The sequence below is a fragment of the Pseudophryne corroboree genome, chromosome 9, assembly GCF_028390025.1.
Source record: "Pseudophryne corroboree isolate aPseCor3 chromosome 9, aPseCor3.hap2, whole genome shotgun sequence".
Classification (NCBI taxonomy): domain Eukaryota; kingdom Metazoa; phylum Chordata; class Amphibia; order Anura; family Myobatrachidae; genus Pseudophryne; species Pseudophryne corroboree.
Genome location: NC_086452.1, coordinates 231,835,830 through 231,854,318, shown reverse-complemented (window position 1 = coordinate 231,854,318; position 18,489 = coordinate 231,835,830). Strand labels below are relative to the sequence as shown.

The 18,489-nt window shown below is 48.0% G+C and overlaps 1 protein-coding gene and 1 long non-coding RNA gene across 2 annotated transcripts in view; one reads left to right on the top strand and one right to left on the bottom strand.

Moving 5' to 3' along the window:
• Window positions 1–1,354: 1,354 nt before the first annotated feature.
• LOC134957930 (uncharacterized) lies at window positions 1,355–17,647 on the bottom strand. Its single transcript, XR_010186804.1, has 4 exons — window positions 17,448–17,647; window positions 16,066–16,194; window positions 12,028–12,156; window positions 1,355–1,476 (listed from the first exon to the last, which is right to left on the bottom strand). It is a non-coding gene; the product is annotated as an uncharacterized LOC134957930 (long non-coding RNA).
• LOC134957928 (complement factor H-like) overlaps window positions 1,614–18,489 on the top strand; it is a 198,292-nt gene continuing 181,416 nt past the window's right edge. The window contains exon 1 of the mRNA XM_063940177.1: window positions 1,614–1,945. Coding sequence (XP_063796247.1) covers window positions 1,870–1,945 — 76 coding nt within the window. The 5' untranslated portion in view covers window positions 1,614–1,869. The remainder of the gene's footprint in view (window positions 1,946–18,489) is intronic.

Below are 18,489 nucleotides of genomic sequence, written 5' to 3'. Positions count from 1 at the left end.
TTTATTTTCACAGAACCCCAGAACTTTTGCAGCATACAGGACTGGGCCAGCACCCCTGTAATTTTACAGCATAGAAGACAGGGCTAGTGTACATTTATTTTCACAGCACCCCTACATTTTTTATTTGATGGGTGAAGTGGGGCAGGGACTATTCTACAAAACAGGAGTATGTCATCCCCATTTTGTAGGCATGCCTTGGCCGGGATCTGTGTCTTCTGACAGAAATTTCCTGGTCCAGGCAGAGGAAAAACACTGGCTATCCTGCGTAATCTGAGGGTTATTCAGGTGGCTGATCTTTTCACAGATGACCCAACACAACAGTGGATCATAGAAGTACAGATGGTGTAATAGTTACCATTACTGCCTCTCAGCACTGAGGACATGGGTTCGATCCCCACCATGGCCTAATCTGTGTGGAGTTTGTATATCCTTCGCATGCTTGCATGGGTTTCTTCGGGGTACTCTGGTTTCCTCCCACAAACTAAAAATATACTGGTAGGTTAATTGGCTCCCAACAAAAATTAACCCTAGCATGAACGTGTGTGCGCGTACATATGGTAGGGATTAAAGACTGTAAGCTCTACTGGGGCAGGGACTGATGTAAATGGACAAACATTGGGGTCTATTTACTAAGCCTCGGATGGAGGTAAAGTACCAGCCAGTCAGCTCCTAACTGTCATTTTTCAAACCCAGCCTGTAGCATGACAGTTAGGAGCTGATTGGCAAGTAATTTATCTGTCCCTACTTTATCTCCAGCCAAGGCTTAGTAAATAGGTGGTAACAAAACATACTTAAATAATAGAAGTATGCAGTGAGCATCTATTACCACTAGATACCTTCTGCATCATTTGCATATTTACACACAGCAGCTACGTCCAAAGACACAGCTGCTGTGTGTACTGCATCCATCGACCCTGAGATGCTGGCAGACGGCATCTTTTTCCTTAAGATGCCACCATCCAAAGAGACAGCTGCTGTGCAAAAGCATCCATCTTTATCTCATGCTCAATGTCCGCTTATCCATCTAGGTGGCTTTATGTCTATAATACTATGTCTTCCCACTCTGTTTTCCATTCATTCTTTTTCAGTACTTAATTTTTTCGCTCCTCTTTCATTTACTTCACTGTTAAAATAGTTTATGTTAGAAGCACATAAAGTTACTCCACAAATAAGGGCATAAATTCTAGCAATACATCAAATGCTGGTACTATATTACTCTGTAACTGCAATGTGTAACAAATGAAAATTAATCTATAATTTTAAAAATATATTTGGGACCCAACAGAATTTTTACATTTTTGACACTTGAAAAATCATTTTTGCAAAGGTTAAGAAGGTCGCACAGGCACCTAAATCATTTTTATTCAGCTCTAGACCCTTACTGTATGGCTATACTTGTATATGTGGTCCATTGATGTATGTTCCAACTGTACTCTTGCAATACTGGCAACATGATGAATTCTGCTTTTCTTTTCCCTGTGGGAAGTGTACAGTTGGCATAGCAATTCAGTATATTGCATAATCTTACGTTTTTTTATAGTACAAGGAAAATTTGAAAACAGGAAGTCATACTTTCCACATTAGCTCATACAAAGGGTTTACTGTTAACAGTTTAATAGGTTAATCCCAGAAAATAAAAAAAAACATAAAAAACAAGCTTTTAGTTACAGAAAGCAGGAACAACTATGAAACAAAACAAACCCTCTTTATAACCTATTTATTATCCTACATTCAGTATTGCCAAATCAACGAATAAAGAGGAAGTTGTAACAAATATTAAAAGTCAGAATTAGTCATTGGTTTTAGATTTGATAGTGAAGCGACAGAGGAGCAGGGGAAAGGGACCTTTTCAGTTAGAATAGTGTTAAGATGCCTGTGTTGGAGTTTATTTTTGGTATTGTACCATTTGTTTTATGCTGTTATGCTGCACCAGCCAACGATAAAGGTAGGTAATACTGTAATATGTGTTTGCTATGCTTACAAATTCTGCATATTGTTTGTAACAAAATATTGCTTTTGTGGCTATCCATTTGTTTTATTATACTGCTTTATTTAAAAGGCATTGCTCATGTCATGTGATGATAGTATCCACACTTTGTGCATGTATTGTATTTTTAGATACTAAATACAGTAGCTGTGCTCTATTACTTTCTATGTACAATATTCTTTACAATCTTTTGTGTCCATGTCATTGATCTAAGTTTTTTAAGAATTCATTGTGAGGCAAAAGAAAGTGACCACTTCAGTTAATGTTGTGCCGAGATCCCTGTACTAGAGATAATTTTTGGTACTGTATTTAATTTGTATTGTATCAATATATATAGATTTTTTATTTTGTATTTGCAGCTTCATATAAAAGGTATGCTCATGTCATGTGATGAAAGCATAAATATTAGGTGCATGTATGATTAGATACAAAATTATTTGCATGAATGAGTAATTAGTGAAGGAAAATAAATTAACGTAGGAATTAGCAATCACTGTTATGTTAAAGTCAAAAGGATGAATTTTTTATTTATTTATATGTATATTTATGTAGTTCTTTCGCAAAATTAGGTTGTTTTGAAATAAGAGGCTTCAGGATGCTGTCCAAAAACCCAGAAATGGGATGATACAGTGATTGATGGGCAGATATAATGGGTCTGCCAGGAGGGCAGGTCAGGCTCTTGTGGATTTTAGGAGAAAGGAATAATCCAAAGTTCTCGGGCGCTTAGATATGGGGTGCTCTGTCAAGCAGCAACCATAAAAACGGGAAGTCACTCCCAATAGAGATATACAAAAAAAGCAATTAAGGCTGCGCTAGATTGTTTACATATAACAACAATAATATCTGATAATTCAATATTTGGTTAAAAATTAGTATATTTAATATAGGAATATAAACCATCAATGGTAGTTCCAGATAATAACATTAAAAAGTACACATGATAGAATCAATAAAACCAGGGTTACCCATAGGCCAGGAGTTTAGATGGTATTGAATTAGGAAAGTCAGTTCCAAATTTGTTCCCCTAATGGTTAATATGTCCAGCAACTACAGATTTTAGGAGGTGTATATATCCAAAATTATGGCTTTTACCGCTAGAGGATGTGTTGCTCCAAGATGGTAAGTGGTGAGCTCCTCATGCAATGCGGTAGACGAAGTTCGACAGTTCAGCCAAATAGCAGACACCTTCCGGTATGGATCTTTGTGCTGGAATGTGGTAGGGGATGGTCCGGACGTATTAGGCAAAGTTCCTGGCGTGGGTCCCTGTAGCCTGACGCGTTTCGCTGCACTAGGGTGGCAGCTTTTTCAAAGGTGTTCATAGGTAAGACATGTGGGGTTTATATACCCATTTCAATATGGTGGCTAATTAGCACCTGGAACTATTGTGGCAACATTTATCAGATAATGGACAAATAATAAAACATATTTATAAAGAAGACAGACCTACCTACCTCATAGTGGGGAAACACAGGTTTAAGTTGTATTTTTAATCACAGTTTATAAGGTTTTAAAAATTACATCTAATTATAATCACTGAGAAAACCAGGAAGTACAAAGATTGGTAACCAATCAGGGACTTTGTTGAGGCTTAAATTACTATGGAAACCTTTCTTTAGACACTCTGATTGGGTGGGGACAGTATAGGGAACACACATGATTTTCCCTATCAAAGATATGTGTGTCAAAGCCCGGTCATGTGACTAACATCATGTCACATGATCGGAGCTGTAGCCAATGTAATGTCCCGTAATAGGGACCAATATCATATGTGATAAGTGAATGATGAGGAGTCCGGTCACGTGACCTCGATCATATCACGTGATCGACTGTGTCTATCATGAAGAACGGGGCGGGTGCCGGGGCGGGTCACTTCCGCCCTTTAGCGCACGTCACTTCCGCCCTTAGTGTGTACACGAAAACTTAAGGGAATCAGACCGGACCGATCACGTGGAATGCGTCCCGTCACGTGAGCAGCGTTTTTCATCACCAGACTATAGATAAACATAGAAGGAGTCACTTCCGCCCTCAGTACGTTTTTCGTTGTCCATAGATCGATGTTTGCCTCCTAGCCAATATCCTTATCTGTGTTCATTTGTTTGGATGGCGTGTCCCATATATATTTTTTACACATTTGTTATTTGCACACAATAGCACTGCACTTATTGTTGTTTGCCCACACAGCCTTGTCCTACGTCTATCCGACTCCTGGTTACCAGGAAGCACCGGTTGCTATGGCCGCCGAGTGAGTTCCGGTATCCAGGAAGCCACGGCTGATGACGCCTGGACACGCTGACGTCACTGTGGCCAGAGGAGTACGGGGCGGAGATTGCTCCCACCCCCTTCCCCCGGCATGTGTCCCATTCGCGGGTCTTCTTTTACATAAAAGGTATGTCATTTTCACTTTTTACTTGTATCACCTTGACAAAGGCATGCATGCAAGCTACTAATTGACTGAAAAGTCTAACTGGCCAGCGCTGATATTTATTTTAATTTATTTTAATGTGATTTTCACTGTGATGTTCTTTTTGGTAATGTCTATTATGGTACATTGTTCTTAATAAATAAAGGATCATTTTTATTAAACCAGCAGCTTTTATTAAGTAAAAAAAACTATAACTATTTGTGCGCTCACACTTTAAATACAAATTTTCTAGGTGTAGTGTCCCCTTATTCCGGAGGATATCCAGATCCTACTTGTGTGAGCAGCCATTTACCAATATATTATATACTTGATTTATTAACTTTTAGCGCCCACTTTTTATTTAGATCTATTGATTGTAGACCGTTTTAGCTTAGATCTAATAATCCACACCCCTAGCCACAATTTATATATATATATATATATATAACTTCCACACACATGGTTGCAGTTGAAAAATCCTCTGGATACAACTGTGAGTACTTCTGGGAAGTTAAATAACAATTATTGATCTTTTTCCTGGATATACCTTTTGATACATCTTTGTACAATTTAAAAAATCTAATCCAGTACCATCTTTTAGTACAATAAATCATTCTACATGTTCAGGTGGATCTAAAATTAAAGATGGAAAGGCTTCTATCTTTCTAATAAGGTCTGAATAAGAAGCCATTCTTAGGGATTATTCCTTTTTAATACCTGATGAGCCCATTTACATACAAAGGTTGTTCATAAGATCTCTTTTGCAGAATTTCTGATGTAATATTTGTTCCTACTATTTTTGTTACCCCTGATGAAGTCGAATAGACGAAACGCGTTGGGTTTAACAGCCAGGAGTCAGTGATCTAGTCTGTGAAGACACTCCCCTTTTTGAGCTCACACCTAGTTAAGGTGAGGGAGTTTTTATACCAACATCACTTACTGGACACTTTTTCATTGAACTAGCAAAAAATTTTACGTACAACATCATTGTAAGATCTTATGTAAAAGGCTTTTTTATGGATATGTTGCTATTTTGACATTAAATCAATATTTTATTCTAATTGGCCTTGGGCCATTTGTTTGGGTGACTTTTTGGTGAGGGGTTATACATTGCAGGAACCCAGGAAATTCCGTCTTCCATTGTGTAAGACACATCCATTTGGAAGGACTTCTGTTAAATCTATACAATCAATACAGCACACTCAGGAATTGTCTTTTTGTGATATATATATATATATATATATATATACTAGGTGATTCATCGCGCCCTATGGGCACTCTTCACACCGTCGTTTGGGGCTATGCCCCGTTAACCCCTGCACACCTTTGGACATACGCAGGCCGGTAGATAACAGAATCAGAAATGCAGGGCAGTATAGAGGGCATACAGAAATGGTGTCCGGTTGAGAAAAGATAGAGAGGCATAAGGGGGGGGGTGGAATGTACAGAAACGCTGTGCGATCGGTAAAGGATAGGGAGAGGCAGGGTGGTAGGGAGAGGATAAAGAGAGGCAAGGTGTTAGACAGAAAATACCGTTGCAAGAGGCTACGACCCGTTAACCCCTGCACGGGCTTCAGCTGTGCTATAATTGTTATTATATGGAGTTTTACCTGCAAAAAAGTTTATGCTATTGGGTAAATATTGCAAGGGGGAAGGGCATGCGATTGTCAAGGGGGCGTAGCCCTTTGTGAGGGTGTAAAGAGTGGGTGCAGGGCACAATGAATAACATAGTGTAGTATATACTGCTAGTGTATGCAGCGCAGCTGATACACACAGTGGCCCCAGGTATCAGAGCCGCATATACACACAATGGACACAGGTAGCTGAGCTGCTTATACACACAATGGCCACAGGTAACGGAGCCACGTATCCACACAGTGGCCAGAGGTAGCAGGGCAGCTTATACACACAATACCCACAGGTAGCAGAGCCACTTATACACACAATACCCACAGGTAGCAGAGCCGCTTATACACACAGTGGACACAGGAATCAGAGCCACGTATCCACACAGTGGCCAGAGGTAGCAGGGCAGCTTATACACACAATACCCACAGATAGCAGAGCCGCTTATACACACAGTGCCCACAGGTAGCAGAGCCGCTTATACACACAGTGCCCACAGGTAGCAGAGCCGCTGATACACACAGTGCCCACAGGTAGCAGAGACGTTGATACACACAGTGCCCACAGGTAGCAGAGACGTTGATACACACAGTGCCCACAGGTAGCAGAGACGTTGATACACAACGTACCCACAGGTAGCAAAGCAGTTTATACACACAATGACCACAGGTAGCAGTGTTGCTTATACACACAATGGACCCCGGTAGCAGTGCCACTTCTACACACAATTCCCATAGGTAACAGAGGCACTTATACACACAGTGGCCACAGGTAGCTGAGCCGCTTATACACACAATGGCCACAGGTAGCAGCACCACTTATACACACAATGGCCACTTTTAGCAGCACCGCTTATACACACAATGGCCACTGGTAGCAGTGTCACTTATACACACAATGGCAACATGTAGCAGCACCACTTATACACACAATGGGCACAGGTAGCAGTGGCACTTAAACACACAATGGCCACAGGTAGCAGTGTCACTTATACACACAATGGCCACTGGTACCAGAGCCGCGTATACACACAGTGGCCACAGGGAGCTGTGCCACTTATACACAATGGCCACAGGTAGCAATGTCGCTTAGACACATAATGGCCACAGTATTACTTTTTTTTTATTAATCCAATGTCCATTGGTAGCAACTATACTCACAGAAGTTCAGTGTGTGTGGGGGGGTTTGGAAAGAGGGTGGGTTCAGTGAGGTGGAGGTGCCTATCCATGCCGCTGATCACCCCTATTCAGGAAATCACTTGTAGTGGCTGCGGATGGTGTCCGAGGTGCTATGTGTGGTGGAGGGGTGGGTGCGGGAGGGGGTCCAGAGGTGTTGCGGGTGGTGGAGGGGTGGGTGCAGTGGCACGGATGGCGGAAAGTGTGCAGAGGTGCTTTGGGGGCGGGAGGCGTAGGTGTGGAGGGGGCGCAGATGGGGGAGGGGGTCTAGAGGTGCTGCGGGTGGGGGAGGTGTGGGTGCGGAAGGGGAGTGTAGATGCTGTTGGTGGGGGAGGGGTGGGTGCGGGGGGGGGGGTGTCTGGAGGTGGTGTGTATGGGGGAGGGGCGATGTAGTGGGGGGTGTTTGGGGAGGTGGGGTTGCAGGGGGGGTGAGGTTGGGTGATAGGTTCTAGAAGTGCTGCGGGTTGAGGGGTGGCTGCAGGGGAGCCGTGGATAGGGTCCGGAGGTGCTGCGGGTGGGGGAGGTGTGGTAGGTCCACGAATGGGGGAAGGTGTCTATAAATAGTGTGGGTGGGGGAGGGGGCCGGCGGTGCTGTGGTTTGTGGAGTGGTGGCTGCGGTGGTGTGTTGGGGGTCCGGATGCGCTGTGGGCAGGGGACGGGGCGGGGGGTGTTGCGGGTGTGGGTGCTACGGGTGGGAGAGAAAGTGGGAGTGCCGTGGGTGGGAGGGGGATGTGGTGGATGCTGTGGGTGGGAGGGGGGGGCATGTGCAGCGGTTGGGGGGCAGATGTGGTGGATGCTGTTGGTGCGGTGGGTGGAGTGGAGGATGCGTGGGTGTAGCGGGGGGAGAGGTGGGCATGGGGGTGCAGGGGTGCCACAGGTGGGGGAGGGGTGGTGGGTGCTACGGGAGGGGGGAGGGGCGTGTGCCGCGGGTGGGGGCGGATGTGGTGGATGCTGTGTGTGCCGCGGGGGGGAGGTGCGCAGGGGGGAGAGGTGGGTATGGGGGCGGGTTGGGGGAGGGTGAGAGGTGGGGGAGGTGCGGGGGTACTGCGGGTGGGGTGGGGCGGGGGGTTTGCGGGTTGTGGGTGATACGGGTTGGGAAGGGGGCGGGAGTGCCACGGGTGGGGGAGGGGTATGTGCGGCGGACGGATGTGGTGGGTGGCGTGGGTGGAGGAGGGGCGGGGGGTACGGCGGGTGGAGGCGGGTGGAGGCGGGAGTGCCGTGGGTGTGGGAGGGGTGGGGGGTGCTGCGGGTGCTACGGGTGGGGTAGGGGGTGCGGGTGTGGGTGCTACGGGTGGGAGAGAAAGTGGGAGTGCCGTGGGTGGGAGGGGGATGTGGTGGATGCTGTGGGTGGGAGGGGGGCATGTGCAGCGGTTGGGGGGCAGATGTGGTGGATGCTGTTGGTGCGGTGGGTGGAGTGGAGGATGCAAGGGTGTAGCGGGGGGGAGAGGTGGGTATGGGGGTGCGGGGGTGCCGCGGGTGGGGGAGGGGTGGTGGGTGCTACGGGTGGGGGAGGGGCGTGTGCCGCGGGTGGGGGCGGATGTGGTGGATGCTGTGTGTGCCGCGGGGGGAGAGGTGGGTATGGGGGCGGGTTGGGGGAGGGGAGGGTGCGGGGGGAGAGGTGGGGGAGGTGTGGGGGTACTGCGGGTGGGGCGAGGGGGTTTGCAGGTTGAGGGTGATATGGGTTGGGAAGGGGGCGGGAGTGCCGCGGGTGGGGGAGGGATATGTGCGGCGGACGGATGTGGTGGGTGCCGTGGGTGGAGGAGGGGCGGGGGGTGCTGCGGGTGGAGGCGGGAGTGCCGTGGGTGTGGGAGGGGTGGGGGGTGCTGCGGGTGCTACGGGTGGGGTAGGGAGTGCGAGGTGGATGTCGCGGGTAGAGGGCGGATGTGGTGGATACTGTGGGTGCCGTGGGTGGGGGAGGGGCGGGCGGGTTTTATGGTGCGGGGGTGTAGCGGGGGGGAGTGGTGGGAGTGCCGTGGATGGGGGAGGGGCAGGGGGTGCCGCGGGTTGTGGGTGCTGCGGGTGGGGGAGGGGCGTGTGCTGTGGGGGATGGATGTGGTAGGTGCCGCGGGTGGGGTGGAGGTGTGAGGGTGTAGCGGGAGGGGAGAGGTGGGTATGGGGGTGGGGTGGGGGAGGTGCGAAGGTGCTGCGGGTGGGGGAGAGGGCAGGAGTGCAGCACGCGGGGGAGGGGCGTGTGCCGCGGGTGGGGGCGGATGTGGTGGATGCTGTGGGTGCTGCGGGTGGGGGAGGTGCGGGTGGGGTGGAGAGTGCGGGGGAGAGGTGGGTATGGGGGTGGGAGAGGTGCAGCTGCGGGGGTGTGGTGGGGTCTGGATGCGCTGCGGGCAGGGGAGGGGGTGCTGCGGGTGGGGGCAGGAGTACCGCGGGAGGGGGGCGAATTTGGTGGATGCTGTGGGTGCCGCGGGTGGAGGAGGGGCGGGGTAGGAAGGGTGGAGGGAGCGGTGGTGTATGGGGGAGAGGTGGGTATGGGGGTGCCGCAGGTGGTGGAGGGGTGGTATTAGCTACGGGTGGGGGAGAGGCATGTGCCGCGGGTGGGGGGGATGTGGTGGATGCTGTGGGTGCAGCGGGTGGGGGAGGGGCGGGTGGGGTGGTGGGTGCGGGGGTGTAGCGGGGGGGAGAGGTGGGTATTGGGGTGGGATGGGGGAGGTGCGGGGGTGCTGCGGGTGGGGGAGGGGCAGTGACAAATGCAGGATTTCCATGGGGGGGTTTCCAGAACTGGGTGGAGCCAATCACGGGGGTGGGGACTGAGGTGACCCAGTATATTCTGGGTCCATAAAACTAGTGTGTCTGTGTGTGTATATATATATGTGTGTATATATATATATATATATATATATATACACATACATACATATCTACACATATACACATACATATACACATATACATAGCATATTAAACATGCATATATATATATATATATATATATATACATACATACATACATACAGTACACGTATATATACACACATGTATATATATCATACATGTGTGTGTTTGTTTGTATGTATGTATGTATATACCTGTGTATATATGTATGCACATGGATATATATGTACTATAATTAAAATAAAGTAAACTTTTATTAAGCACTTACAAGTGCCACCAGGAAGACAGCAGGCTGCAGAGGATGCTAGACAGCCATTAATAATACTCATGCAGAAAAAAAAAAAAAAAAAATTTTTGGTGGAGGGGGGTTTCTGGGTGCTCGGAAACCCCCCCTGGGTGCGCCACTGAGGGGGTGCTATGGGTGGGGGAGGGAGTGCAGCGGGCAGAGGCGTGTGCCGCGAGTGGGGGGCAGATGTGGTGGATGCTGTGGGTGCCGTGGGTGGGGAAGGTGCGGGGGGGGGAGAGGTGGGTATGGGTATGGGGTGGGGGAGGTGCGGGGGTGTAGGGGGGGAGAGGTGGGTACGGGGGTGGGGGAGGGGCGGGGGTGCCACGGGTGGGAGAGGAGGGGGGCGGCACGGTTTGTGGGTGCTACGGGTGGGGGAGGAGGCGGGAGTGGTGTGGGTGGGGGATGGGCGTGTACCGTGGGTGCGGGACAGATGTGGTGGGTGCTGTGTGTGCCGCAGGGTGGGGGAGGGTGCGGGAGTGCGGCGGGTGGTGCTGTAGGTGTGGGTACTACGGGTGGGGGAGGGGGTGGTAGTGCCGTGGGTGGGGGAGGGGCGTGTGCTGCTGGTGGGGGAGGGGCGGGAATGCCGTGGGTGGGGGAGGGTCATCTGCTGCTGGTGGGGGAGGGGTGGGAGTGCTGCGGGTAGGGGAGGGTGGGGGGTGCTGCAGATGTGGGTGCTATGGGTGGGGGGAGGGGGTGGGAGTGTCGCGGGTGGGGGAGGGGCGGGAGTGCCACGGGTGGGGGATGCTGCAGATGTGGGTGCTATGGGTGGGGGGAGGGGGTGGGAGTGCCGCGGGTGGGGGAGTTGCGGGATTGCCGCAGGTGGGGGAGGGGCGGGGGGGTGTGCTGCTGCCGATGTGGCTGCTATGGGTGGGGGAGGGGGCGGTAGTGCAGCGGGTGGGGGAGGGGCGGTAGTGCCGCGGGTGGGGGAATGGCGGGGGTGCTGCAGATGTGGGTGCTATGGGTGGGGGAGGGGCGGGAGGGCCGCGGGTGGGGGGAGGTCGAGAGTGCCGCGGATGGGGGAGGGGCGGGACTGCCGCGGGTGGGGGAGGGGTGGGGGGTGCTGCAGATGTGGCTGCTATGGGTGGGGGAGGGGGCGGTAGTGCCGCGGGTGGGAGGGGGGCGGGGGCGGTAGTCAGTAGTCGTCCGCGGCATTCTCCTCCGGAGTGTGCGGCAGCTGAGCAGTCACCGGCCGGCTGCAGTGTCACCAGGGTGCAGGGAGTGTATGGGGAGGGGGGAGAGAGGGGAGTGGGCGGAGATTGGGAGGGGACTAGGCGGGGATGGGCGGACCGAGGGAGGGGACTGTTCCTGGCCTGCATCCAGCCACCCAGATCCCAGATCTGTGACTGTGACTCCGCCCAGCGTTAGCAAATGAGTCACAAAGTCACAGCTCTGGGCTATTATATAGGAGATTTATATATATATATATATATATATATATAGGTAGCGGTTGTGGTTCGGCACTCTCTAGTAGGGGTGTAGTTACTTGCTGCGGTGCCCTCTGAGGATCAAAGGCAAGATCCGATATAGTGGAAGGGAAATCAGCGGCACTCAGCAGACTGTTGTAAAGTAAAAAAGTCTTTAATCCGGTCCTACGCCGTTTCGGGGACTGCGCCCCGTCTTCAGGGACAAATGGTACACAAATACATTGCACTTAAAACACACTTATATACCCGCCCAAGTAGGTACTCAGTACCTGGATTAGACTCACCTGTCCCGCGCTGCCGCCCGCGCCCCGTCCGACAGACCGAAAGCACTCGTCTCGGAACGATGACGTCAGTAGGCTGCGTCGGGCAGGGAGCCAATCCAAGGAAGTGTGGTCAGCGTTGCTTGGTAACCGCTGTAATCAAAACAACCCAGGGGTTAGTCACGCACGCTGTGCTGAAAGCTTAAAATCACTGAAGGACATAACACTGATCACACTTAACAAATCTAATACATATATACATCAATTAAAAAACACGGTGCTAACAGTTGAACTGAACGGTTCCCAACATCACAGATAATAACTAGATCCATATATATTAAATTAGGTAGTTAAACATATCTATTGTTAGCTTTTCCTATAGATTATATTGTCATGATATACTACCTAAGATTTTTAGAAATTAATTCACTGCTGTTAGGGAAATATGTCATTCAACTGAAATGCTATATCTAGTCATTAATTATAGGAAACATTGCAAACCTAATGTTTCATTTAGTCCCCTCGGTGACAGGGTACCTAGGACATATATCCACCTACTTTCACGCTGCATGAGAATTTTGTTACGATCCCCACCCCGATGTGAGAGAGGGACGTGGTCGATTATGATCGCTCTCATGCTGGCTATCGTGTGCCTTGCCACCAAGCAATGTCGGGCAATGGGCTGTTCACTCGCACCCTTCTCTAACGCTTGTTTTATGGCACTGCGGTGCAGTGCCATCCTTTCTCTGAACTGTCTCTGTGTCTTGCCTGCATAGGCAAGCCCACAGGGACATTTCAGCATGTAAATTACATGCGTTGTGGTGCAAGTGACTCTGTGGTGAATCTTATATTGTTTCCCTGTGGTAGGGTGACTGAATGTTGAACCTGTCATTAGTGTGTTACAAGTCGAGCACCCCAGACAGCGAAAGCAACCCACTTTAGGGCGCAAAAAATGGGATGATATTTGTTTAGTTAATGGAAATACATCCAATTTAACCACTTTGTCTGAAATGCTTTGTCCCTTGGTGTAACTGGGAAGTAATCGGGTACCGTATAGGGCTGGTAATGTTTGGTCAGTATTAACCAATGGCCACAATCTCTTGGCCTGACTGACTACAGTGGTGGTAGCTGTGGTGTATCTATTGACCCACGGGATTTTAGGGGCCTCATGTGTTGTGGCTGTCAAGGGTGCTGATGCAGAAGTCAATAAAGACTCCCTAGTAAGTCGCATGACTTTGAATTTATTGGCCAAGAGTTCCTCTCGTGGATACCCTCTTATTTGAAATTTATCCACCATCTGTTCTAATGCCTCATCTAATTGCTGTGGATCAGAAATGATGCGTCTGGCCCTCAGCATTTGTGAATATGGCAAACCCTTGCGTGTAGAATATGGATGAAAACTGGCGTGATGTAGTGCCGAATTCCTGTCAGTAGGTTTGACATATAGATTAGTTTGTATTTGCCCTGATACTAACTGGATAGCCACATCTAAGAAATGAATCTGAGTCTCAGACATCTGATACGTAAGTTTAACAGCCACATCAGTGGCATTATGTTTATCTAGTAATGCCGATAAAGATTCAGCACTACCCCTCCAAAAAATCAGTAAATCATCTATGTACCTCTTGTAGAAATACATAGATGATTGTTCAATAGAACCAAACAGGACAATCTCCACAGAATACATATATGCATTTGCATACGATGGGGCCACTGGGGACCCCATCGCACAACCGGCTAGTTGTAAATACATACGCCCATTAAATGTAAAATAATTACGGGTCAATACTAAAGTTAATAACTGCAAAAAGACATCTATTGCTGGACCTGTATATAATGGGTTGTCAGTAATGAGATGCCGTACAGCCTCCACACCCGCATCATGTGGGATGCAGGTGTAGAGGCTGGTGACATCTGCACTACATAACGTCAATTGATCAGCTGGTAACACCATTTGTTGTAGATGAATTAACAAGGTGGTGGTATCCTTCAAGTATGATGGAACCGCTTGAATGCACGGATTTAAATATGCGTCCAGAAAGATCGCCACTGGGTGGTATAGGGAATTTCTGGCCGATACAATCGGACGTCCGGGGGGATTAGTCAATGACTTATGCACTTTTGGGACGGTGTAGAATAATGGCACAGTCGGACAGTTGACAGTCATGGCTTGTGCTTGTTCTGGGCTCAAAGAGCCTATCGACGTTGCTTGTAACAGGAATGTGTCCAATTCCTTTTTGTACTTTGTAGTAGGATCAAAGGCCAATACTTTATATGTGGCCGCATCTGATAGTTGTCGATTGTTTTCTGTCAGATAGTCTGTCAGGTCCTGTATGACAACAGCACCACCTTTATCAGCATCCCTTATTATTAGATCGGTCCTAGTAGACAAGTCCTTCAGGGCATTCCTCTCTTCAGGACTAAGATTTGGATAACTGGAAATATTGGATGCTTGTTGATAAGACTGTTCCATCATACGTGAAAAGGTGCGTATCGATGGATTGTTCGTGCTTGGGTCAAACTTAGAGCGGGGTGCTACTCTCCTTAAATTTTCTGGAATGATGGATGCCTGTATAGGTGCTTTATTCATCCCAAAGTGGTCCTTCAGGCGTAGTGTCCTATTAAATTTATAATTTTCCACCTGTGCCGAAAAGGCGTCCGGTTTGACTGTTGGTACGAATGACAGGCCTCTGGACAATACTTTAAGCTCAGCGGAAGTAAGAGGGGTGGATGACAGGTTAATTACTAATTCTGTCAGCGGCGTGGGGGTCGCCTTGTGCTGTAACCTCTTGTTCTGCCCCGACCGCCTCGTCCTCGTCCGGGAGTGGGGCGATTGCCCGACCGTGTCGCCACCCCTAAAGGGTAGGTCGCTTGATTGGAGGTAGATGGGGTGCTCACTTGTTCTCCATCTGTTACAGAAGTACTGGAATCCGAATAATCATAACGTTGTTGTCGTTGACGGTAACTCCTATGTGATTGTGAGCGGTCATAGGAGGAAGTGGTGTTACTAAGCCATGCATAGACTTTACGTTGTTGGTAATCCTGTTGTACCTTGTGGAGTTTTTCTTTTTTGTATTTGATCAAATTACTCCTGTATTCCTCCATTTGGACCTGTATCTTTTCCACCCAATTAGTGGTCTTATCTGCTGCTAATGTGGCTTTGTGTGCTGCCTCAAAAACTGTTAGTTGCTCTTTAATGAGTGTTAATTCACGTGTGGATTCCTCCACTACCAGGAGCATCAAATCAGTGGAGCACTTGTTTAGAATGGCCACCCAGCGTCGGCAGAAAGGTATACTGTAACGACCAATGGTGGGGGTATTCTTGATCCTAAAGCCCCTGGGTATCTGGTTGTTCCTGTAATAGTCCGACAGGGTAATGCCGTGGTAAGTGAAGTCACATTCTCGCTGTTTTAATTTTTGCCATTGACGGTAAAGCTCTTGTACAGTGGATGTGGGTAAATCATCGTCTAATTTGTGCTTGATTAAAATTGCTTGAGCCTCCACATCCGAGTAGCTGTAGCGTTCTTTAGCATCAAGCTGTGCTAATTCCCATGCGGCCTCGACATCCGAGTCAACCGCCGACATATTTCATGAAAAAAGGTTTCGTCTGTGGTGGTACTACGGTAAGTTGCTGACTGCTCCCGTGTTGATTAAAAACAAAAGTGTAATAACACTGAGTAACTGTCCCGGGAAAATATGTGTAACAACAAGGTATAAGATCCCTGTGGTGCCTTAACCGGAAAGTCCCATACTCCACACCAATCCCTTGGTGGTGAGTGGAACTTCCAATACAGGTAGCGGTTGTGGTTCGGCACTCTCTAGTAGGGGTGTAGTTACTTGCTGCGGTGCCCTCTGAGGATCAAAGGCAAGATCCGATATAGTGGAAGGGAAATCAGCGGCACTCAGCAGACTGTTGTAAAGTAAAAAAGTCTTTAATCCGGTCCTACGCCGTTTCGGGGACTGCGCCCCGTCTTCAGGGACAAATGGTACACAAATACATTGCACTTAAAACACACTTATATACCCGCCCAAGTAGGTACTCAGTACCTGGATTAGACTCACCTGTCCCGCGCTGCCGCCCGCGCCCCGTCCGACAGACCGAATGCACTCGTCTCGGAACGATGACGTCAGTAGGCTGCGTCGGGCAGGGAGCCAATCCAAGGAAGTGTGGTCAGCGTTGCTTGGTAACCGCTGTAATCAAAACAACCCAGGGGTTAGTCACGCACGCTGTGCTGAAAGCTTAAAATCACTGAAGGACATAACACTGATCACACTTAACAAATCAAATACATATATACATCAATTAAAAAACACGGTGCTAACAGTTGAACTGAACGGTTCCCAACATCACAGATAATAACTAGATCCATATATATTAAATTAGGTAGTTAAACATATCTATTGTTAGCTTTTCCTATAGATTATATTGTCATGATATACTACCTAAGATTTTTAGAAATTAATTCACTGCTGTTAGGGAAATATGTCATTCAACTGAAATGCTATATCTAGTCATTAATTATAGGAAACATTGCAAACCTAATGTTTCATTTAGTCCCCTCGGTGACAGGGTACCTAGGACATATATCCACCTACTTTCACGCTGCATGAGAATTTTGTTACGATCCCCACCCCGATGTGAGAGAGGGATGTGGTCGATTATGATCGCTCTCATGCTGGCTATCGTGTGCCTTGCCACCAAGCAATGTCGGGCAATGGGCTGTTCACTCGCACCCTTCTCTAACGCTTGTTTTATGGCACTGCGGTACAGTGCCATCCTTTCTCTGAACTGTCTCTGTGTCTTGCCTGCATAGGCAAGCCCACAGGGACATTTCAGCATGTAAATTACATGCGTTGTGGTGCAAGTGACTCTGTGGTGAATCTTATATTGTTTCCCTGTGGTAGGGTGACTGAATGTTGAACCTGTCATTAGTGTGTTACAAGTCGAGCACCCCAGACAGCGAAAGCAACCCACTTTAGGGCGCAAAAAATGGGATGATATTTGTTTAGTTAATGGAAATACATCCAATTTAACCACTTTGTCTGAAATGCTTTGTCCCTTGGTGTAACTGGGAAGTAATCGGGTACCGTATAGGGCTGGTAATGTTTGGTCAGTATTAACCAATGGCCACAATCTCTTGGCCTGACTGACTACAGTGGTGGTAGCTGTGGTGTATCTATTGACCCACGGGATTTTAGGGGCCTCATGTGTTGTGGCTGTCAAGGGTGCTGATGCAGAAGTCAATAAAGACTCCCTAGTAAGTCGCATGACTTTGAATTTATTGGCCAAGAGTTCCTCTCGTGGATACCCTCTTATTTGAAATTTATCCACCATCTGTTCTAATGCCTCATCTAATTGCTGTGTGATATATATATATATATATATATATATATATATATCACATGTATACTGTATATCAAACATACTTTACACATACATTTACCTGCAGGTTGGGGTTCAGGACCACACTCCCTCATAACAAAATGCATGATTCACATGTCTATCAGGTCAGGCCGGAACAAAATTATGTTACTATAATGGAATCGGTCATACCAGTCTTTCCCATTAACCAGCGGATTGCAGGCATTGGCTGGTACCCATTGTGAAAAAATCATCAGAGGGCTTTCTGGGTAATCAGAACCTCCGCCCCCTATTTGTGACAGAGGAAAACAGGGTTAACCATAAGATCTGGTCAAACATACACGGCTTCCTATGCTAACCTCAGACTCAAAAGCTATTTTTTCAGACAAAAGGTGACTATTTTTGTTTATCGTCATTTTATTTGCAATGCTTATGTATGTAACATGTTTGTACCAATTTCCTTGCAATTTTATGTGTAAAGTATTTCACATATTTTTAGTTAATACTTTTACTTTATTAATTAGACATTTTTAGATATTTATACATTCTCCCTGGCATTTTGCTAACCAAATCAGAGATATAGGGGTATATTTACTATATATAGCAAGGTGACAGCACTCTATGTCTAAAGTCAAAAGATAGTTGGTGCAAGGTCCTAATAATCAATATACACACTCACTTTTCCCATAGCTGAAAAAAGAATTAGACCAGCACTCACGTTTTAGTTGAAGAAAAAAAGGGGTTTTTTAATCCTGAAAAGACATCAAGGATACATCAAGGATACACCCCACTGTTTACAGTACGCCCAACAGCCGTTTCAACACATGGTGGTCTTCATCAGGGGCAGCTGTCACTCTGTCAGGAGCTATCTTAAATAGCGGAGAAGGCGCCAGAATATCCGAACGGGACGGCCGGAAGCAGCGCGTCATAGCTGCTATCTGATTGGCTCCTGCCCGCACGTGATGCGTTGCTAGGGTACACAAACCCGGCTCTCTCCTTAGTGACCGGCTCCAGCAGCGTAACAGTAGTGTAGCGTGGGACGATCTGTATAGTAAGTACAGCGGCATGCAAATAGAAATGCTGCTGCCTGTAATCCCGGACACAGTCACATCTGCAGAGTTTTT